This window comes from Pantherophis guttatus, chromosome 1 (genome assembly GCF_059756535.1).
Source record: "Pantherophis guttatus breed Tessera chromosome 1, ASM5975653v1, whole genome shotgun sequence".
NCBI lineage: Eukaryota > Metazoa > Chordata > Lepidosauria > Squamata > Colubridae > Pantherophis > Pantherophis guttatus.
The window spans coordinates 344,383,316-344,389,984 of NC_142063.1; the positions used below are offsets into that span (position 1 = coordinate 344,383,316).

Genomic DNA, 6,669 nt, shown 5'->3' on the forward strand with positions numbered 1-6,669 from the left:
AAGATCTGTTGGATATGTTTGCCACTTTGAGTTGTTTGTAAAAATAATAATAAAGGCAGGATAGGGAGGGTGGGAGGGAGGAAGGAAGGAAGGAAAAGGGAAAAAGGAAGGGAGGGAGGGGGAAAAGGAGGGAGAAAGGAAGGAAAAGGGAAAAGGAAGGGAGGGAGGGGGAAAGGGAGGGAGGAAGGAAGGAAAAGGGAAAAAGGGAGGGAGGGAGGGGGAAAAGGAGGGAGGGAGGAAGGAAAAGGGAAAAAAGGAAGGAATGGGGAAAGGGAGGAAGGAAGGAAAAGGGAAAAAAGGAAGGAATGGGGAAAGGGAGGGAGGAAGGAAAGAAAAGGGAAAAAGGAAGGGAGGGAGGGGGAAAGGGAGGGAGGAAGGAAAAGGGAAAAAGGAAGGAAGGAAGGGGGAAAGGAAGGAGAAAGGAAGGGAAATGGAAAAGGAAGGAAGGGAGAGGGAAAGGGAGGGAGGGAGGGAGGAAGGAAAAGGGAAAAAAGGAAGGAATGGGGAAAGGAAGGAAGGAAAAGGGAAAAAAGGAAAGAATGGGGAAAGGGAGGGAGGGAAGAAGGAAGGAAAAGAGGAAAAGGAATGGGGAAAGGGAGGGAGGAAGGAAGGAAAAGGGAAAAGGAAGGGAGGGGGAAAGGGAGGGAGGAAGGAAGGAAAAGGGAAAAAGGAAGGGAGGGAGGGGGAAAGGGAGGGAGGAAGGAAGGAAAAGGGAAGAAGGAGAGAGCCAGAGAGGAAGGGTGGGAGCAGGGCTTGGATTCAGCCAGTTTTGACCTATTCAAGCAAACCGGATGCTAATTTTACATCTGGTTCACCGAACAGGTAGTTGCAAGGACTGGATGGCCCCGCCCACCCTGCCCCTCCCTTCCCAGGAATCCCCATGTGGCCCGTTTTGGATGCCAGGTAAACGCAGTGCCCACGCGGAGGCTTGGGGCGGGTGAAAAACGGGCCTTCCGGAAGTCTAGAAACGTGCCCGTTTTTGGCCTCTGGAGGGCCTCCAGAGCCCGGGGAGGCCATTTTCACCCTCCCAGAGGCTCAAGAAAAGCCTCCGGAGCCTGGGGAGGGTCAAAACGCGTCCCCTGGTGGTGCAGGAGGCTGAGTAGAGGCTGGCACCATGGCCACCCCCACCCAGCAATTGGGCAGAGAACTGGTTGCTAAAATTTTGGAATCCCACCCCTGGGTGGGAGGGAGGAAAAGGAGGGAGGGAGGAAGAAGGAAAGGAAGGAAAAGGGAAGGAGAGAGGGAGGAAGAAGGAAGGACTGTGTGACCTGCCTGACTGAACGCACCACACCATGCTTCTAAATTGACACCACCCTGCTGTGTTTTCATCAGGAGATCCCGATCCACTGGATTCAAAAGAAGCAGGGAAGCCGGAAGAAAAGGAAGCCCCCAACGCGATCAAACCGGAGGACAGCCTCTGGTTGAGGGACAGTGTCTGTCTGGGAGAAGATACAGAAAGGTAGGAGAGCGTCTCTTGAACAGGAGGAGAAAATCAGGAGATCGTATTGTTCTATGAGCAGGGGTCCAAAAAAAGAAAATTTAAATCAGAATTTAAAATTTCAGAATCAGAATCCGAATAGAGCTGGCGGGGGGGCAAAACAGCCTTCCCGACCATCCCCCGAGGCCCTCTGGAGGCAGGAAACGGCTTGTTTCCCTTCTGGTGGGCTCAGAACAGTGGTGGGTTCCTCCCGGTTCAGTCCGGTTCAATCCGGTTCGGCCGAGCCTGTAGCGGTGACGATACGACGTCACCGAACCGGTTCTCCCCCCCCCCGCCCTCCCACCCACCCGTGTTATTCTTACCTTTTCTTTGGTCCCCCCCCCAATCTATTGCTGCCTCCTGAGTCCCAGCTGATGACTAGAGGGAAAAAAACTGTTTAAACTCTTACCGGGGGGGGGGGGGCTTCAAAGGGCCGCCCTACAGCTGATCAGTGTTAAAAGCAAACAAATGAGTCGGGTCGTAAGTGCGAGGACTGGTCGTAAGTGCGAGGACCTTCCAGAAATGACTCTGACCAGCTAGCCACGCCCACCTAGTCACATGACCTCCAAGCCACACCCACAAAATAAGCCACGCCCACAGAACCGGTAGTAAAAAAATGTAGAACCCACCCCTGGCTCAGAAGGCCCGAAAATCAGCTGGCTGGCATGCACTAGTGTGCCGGAGCTGAGCTCACGTGCCCACCAATATGGCTACGCGTGCCACTAGGTTCGCCATCACGGCCCTATACCATTTCAGACAAATGGCTGTCCAATCTCTTCTTAAAAACATCTCCAGTGATGTATTTGTTAACACCAGAGCCTTGGTGGCGCAGCAGACTAAAGCGCTGTTAAGTAACACCAGCTGCCTGCAATTACTGCAAGTTCAAATCTCACCAGGCTCAAGGTTGACTCAGCCTTCCATCCTTCTGAGGTAAGTAAAATGAGGACCCGGATTGTGGGGGCCATAAGCTGACTTTGTATAAAAAAGAACACCGCTTAGGGGGGCCCGAAAGCCCTACTAAGCAGGTCTATACAAAAGTATGAAGGCTATTGCTTAAAAGCATTGTAAGCCGCCCTGAGTCTCCGGAGAAGGGCGGCATATAAATCGAACCAATAAATAAAATAAATTATAAATAAATTATACAGCTAGTCCTCGACTTACAACCATTCCTTTAGCAACCATTCCAGTTGTGCTGAGGAAAGGCATCCTCGCACTTAGGGCCATGCCAAAAGTGACTGATGTCCGTTTTTCCGCCCTCAACCACCGTTGGCAGCATGCCCCATGGTCACGTCATCAAAATTCAGGCGCTCCGCAACGGGCATGTCCTTATTCGATGGTTGCAGGGTAATCCCCGTTTGCGACCTCCTGACGAGCAAAGTGAGTGGGGCAGCCAGATTCACACTTAACACCTGCAGGGATTCGCTGAAGAATTGTGGCAAGGAAGGTCATAAAATGGGGCAAAGCTCGCTTAACTGTCTCGCTTAGCAACGGAAACGTGGCCTCGGTTGTGGTCGTAAGTCGAGAACTATCGGTATTCTGCTTCCTCTATTGAATTCCCACCTGTTCTGCCCCAGCTACGGACCCCAAAGAACGCAGCACACACAAACTCTATAAAAAGCTTATTTTTCTCAAATAACTCAGTCTTTATCATTCAAAGGCTGTTAATGAACTGTCTCAACAGCCTGCCAGAATTCTAAGATAAGGTAATCACAGTCTTACTAGAGTTGGCAGAAAGCCCAGAAGCAATTTTGCAGACGCGAAGGAGAGAGAACTAAAGTTGTTCCCTGCAAATTGCTTCAGTTGGTGTTCCTCCTTAAATAGGCTAAGGGAGTGGCCAATTAGCCCCAAGCCTTACTCTCGAGGAGACCTCCTCCTGAGGAGCCACTCCTGCCTTTTGGCAGCTCTGCGCGCCCGTGCATCGAGAAGAGGCTCCTCCTCTTCGTCCTCTTCACCTAAGGGAGCTTCTGGAGGTTCTGAAGGCCCTGGCTGAGTCCCCGCCTCTGGCACCACATCTTCTCCAGCCTCCTCACTGTCCGACTCGAGTGCCAGCTGCACAGGCTGCTGACGCAGCACCACACCAGCCTCCTTGTTGTCGGAATCAGCTACAATCTGCACAGACCGCTGATGGGCCAAAACACCACCGGACACTGCTGCTTCATTGATCTGTCCACATGACATGTATCCTTCCTGCATCAATTCCTCCCACTCCCCTTCTCCCAACCCCTTTCCTGCTCTAAGCTTCCTAAAAGCTGGGGTACAGTGGGGCAAGACCCCCAAAACAAGTTTGCCTCCAGAACTCGTGGCTGCTGTAACACTGGAAGTTTTTAAAGAAGAGATTAGACAACAATTTGTCTGAAATGGTATAAGATCTCCTGTTTGAGCAGTGTTGTGGTTCGCCAGCAGCCTGCGGATCTGGCAGCAGAGTCGGACGGTGAGGAGGCTGGGGAGGACAATGGGCCAGTCCTGGAGTCTGAGGAAGGCCCAGACGAGGGCTCTGCGTCGGAGGCAGAGAGGGGGCCAGGGCCATCGGGGAGTGATGTGTAGACTCCAGAGGCGCATAGCAGAGAGGCAGAGGAACAGGAGGAACCTGTTCCTAGTACACGCATGCGAAGAGCTGCCAGAAGGCAAGAGCAGCTAAAGCAAAAGGGACGACTCAGGAGTAAAGCCAGGAGATGATTGGCCCCTCCCATAAGGCTTAAAAGAGCAGCAAACTCTTGGGCTCTTTGTAGGAAAGCAACGTTGCTACATTTGTTTCTTGTCTTGTTCCTGAACTTTGTGGGGCTTTGCCATGAAAAGCCTTTGGCAGGGTGCCAAAGAAGATAAAGGTTTGTGATAAGGCTGAAGGACTTTTCCTGAAGGACTTTTTATTTTGGACTAAGCTGAGAATGAAGTAATTCTCAGCTGTTCTAATAAAACATGTTTGTTTAGGACTGATTGTGTCTGGCAATAACTACTTGGGCCTAGGTCACAACAAGCAAGGGGTTGGACTAGAAGACCTCCAGGGTCCCTTCCAACTCTGTTATTCAACGTTAATCTTTTGGTTGCGGCCAGGCCTTGCAACTGCTCCCTGCGAGGCACAATCTGTGCTCGCTGCCCGTTTAGATTAACCTTGTAAAAGCGGGCAGGTTAGCAAATGGCTCCGGATGGGTTTATCCAAGGCCATCAGCTGGAGGGGCGTGCAAATGACAACAACACAACAACAACAACCAGTTGTCTCTCTTTCTCTCTTTGCCAGTCAGTCCAACAGCTGTTGTCCTTGCTCATGGTCTTTCCTTTTTTTCTCTCTCTCTTTTTTCCTTTCTTTTTATTATTTTGCAGAGCTAACTCCAGCCTTGACAAAGTGTTGGAGTTTCTTTGTCCAACTGCCGACAGCCATGACATCAATAAGGGCCTGTCAGATGCCATCCAGAGGTAAGGGTGCTGCTTGTCCGTCAAATCGGTCTTCCCCCTCAAATGCTTGGCGTGGGTAGAGACGCCAAGATCAGGGTTTGTCAAGTTCAGGGACTTTAAGGTGGTTAGACTTTACGTCCCAGAATTCCCCAGCCAGTTTTTTTTTTACAATGGGTCGGACTTCCATTCCCAGAATCCCCCAGTCAGTAGAGGGGTGGACTTCCACTCTTGTGCAGTAGGCCCATTTTTCGCCCTCCCCAGGCTCTAGAGGCTTTCTTGGAGCCTAGGGAAGGCGAAAACGGCCTTCCTCACCACCACCACCACCGGACGCCCTCTGGAGGCTTGAAACAGTCTGTTTGCTGATTTCTGGTGGGACCTAGAAAGCCTCTGGAGCCTGGGGAGAGCGAAAAACGGGCCTTCCCTCCCCCTCCAGCCCTCCAGCCTGTTTCCTGTTGTGACTCCGACCCCCAAGGCCGAGTTATCGGAGGGAGAAGGTTCCGAACATGAAGGAGAGGAGTTGGCCAGGCCTCCCTCTCCACGACCCTCCTCTCTGGCAATGCCTCAGGTGTCTCCCGAAGGAGAAGAGATTGGCCAGGAGCCAGGTATCTCCTCACAGTCGGACAGTGACAGAGATAAGTCTTGGCTGGATTCACGCCAGTGTCGGAGAGACAAGCGCACGCAGCAGAAAAGGAGGCGTGCCAGACATTAGGCTGAGTCACTGGACCACACCCCACAGGGGATAAAAAGGGGTGAGGTGGCCATTCAGACTCTGTGACGGACAAAACTAACTACTAGCGAGTCACATTGTATCTTTGCAACAACGTTACCTGCCTTGGATTTAATACGGACTGGACTTGACAATTCTTGAACTGTGTGTATCTTGTTTGGGTTTATCTGTCGGAGGAACAACCCCTCCCTTTATGGGTAAAGTTCTTGGCAAGCAGTTAACTGGGTTGCTGCCAATCCTCTTATTGAAAGAATTTGTTGTCTGCCAGTTTTATTTAACCCCTGGATATCTGTTTGTGTGCGTGTGTGAGACGGGGACAGAACATTTCCTGACTTCCGGTGGGCCTGGAAGGCCCGATAATCAGCTGGCTGGCATTCGCATGCGCGCCAGAGCTGAGCTAGGGCAACGCTCGCATGCCCACCGATATGGCTCCGTGTGCCACCTGTGGCACGCGTGCCATAGTTTCGCCATCACAGTTCTAGTTTTTTCTTGGAGCTAAGGACGAGCCGTTGGTTATATTCCCCCTCTTTGATAAATTACGCATGCCGATGTTTGCTTCGCCCTTCGAGCGCTTGCAAAAGCTGCCAATGACACGGGCTTCTCTGTCCTTGAAGGGGGGAGCTGAGCTGTGCCCACCACGGGAACATCGAGATGAAAGGGGGAGCCGAAGAAAGTTTCAGCGAGTCCGAAGGTTCCATCGAAAACATCGAAGGACTTTCTTGAGATCCGTAAGATAAAACTGGACACTCGGCTGGCTAATTGCGTGACTCCTGTTTCCTTTATTATTTTCTTTTTTTTCTCCCTGTGTGATGTTGGAAACTCTTTTGAAAAGGGGCAAGGGGGCAGGATTTCTTGCAAAGGCGCTCGGGGGCTTGAAGAGGTTGCAATAAATCCGTGTTTTTCAGACTTGATGATTTTAATGTGGGTGGACATCAACTCCTACCTAGCACGTTTTAAAGTTAGACAGGCTTCAAGTCCCCCAAAAAACCCCAGATAGCATGCTTTAAGATGGGCAAACTTCAGTTCCCAGAATTCCTAAGTCAGCCTGTTTTAAGATGGGTGGACTTCCATTCCC

General features: G+C 51.4%; 1 protein-coding gene across 1 annotated transcript in view; it reads left to right on the forward strand.

Annotated features, from left to right (window-relative positions):
- TEX14 (testis expressed 14, intercellular bridge forming factor) overlaps window positions 1–6,353 on the forward strand; it is an 89,258-nt gene extending 82,905 nt beyond the window's left edge. Inside the window, exons 26-28 of the mRNA XM_060693245.2 lie at window positions 1,333–1,459; window positions 4,796–4,888; window positions 6,209–6,353. Of these exons, the coding sequence (XP_060549228.2) occupies window positions 1,333–1,459; window positions 4,796–4,888; window positions 6,209–6,317 (329 nt within the window). The 3' untranslated portion in view covers window positions 6,318–6,353. The remainder of the gene's footprint in view (window positions 1–1,332; window positions 1,460–4,795; window positions 4,889–6,208) is intronic.
- The last annotated feature ends 316 nt before the right edge of the window (window positions 6,354–6,669 follow it).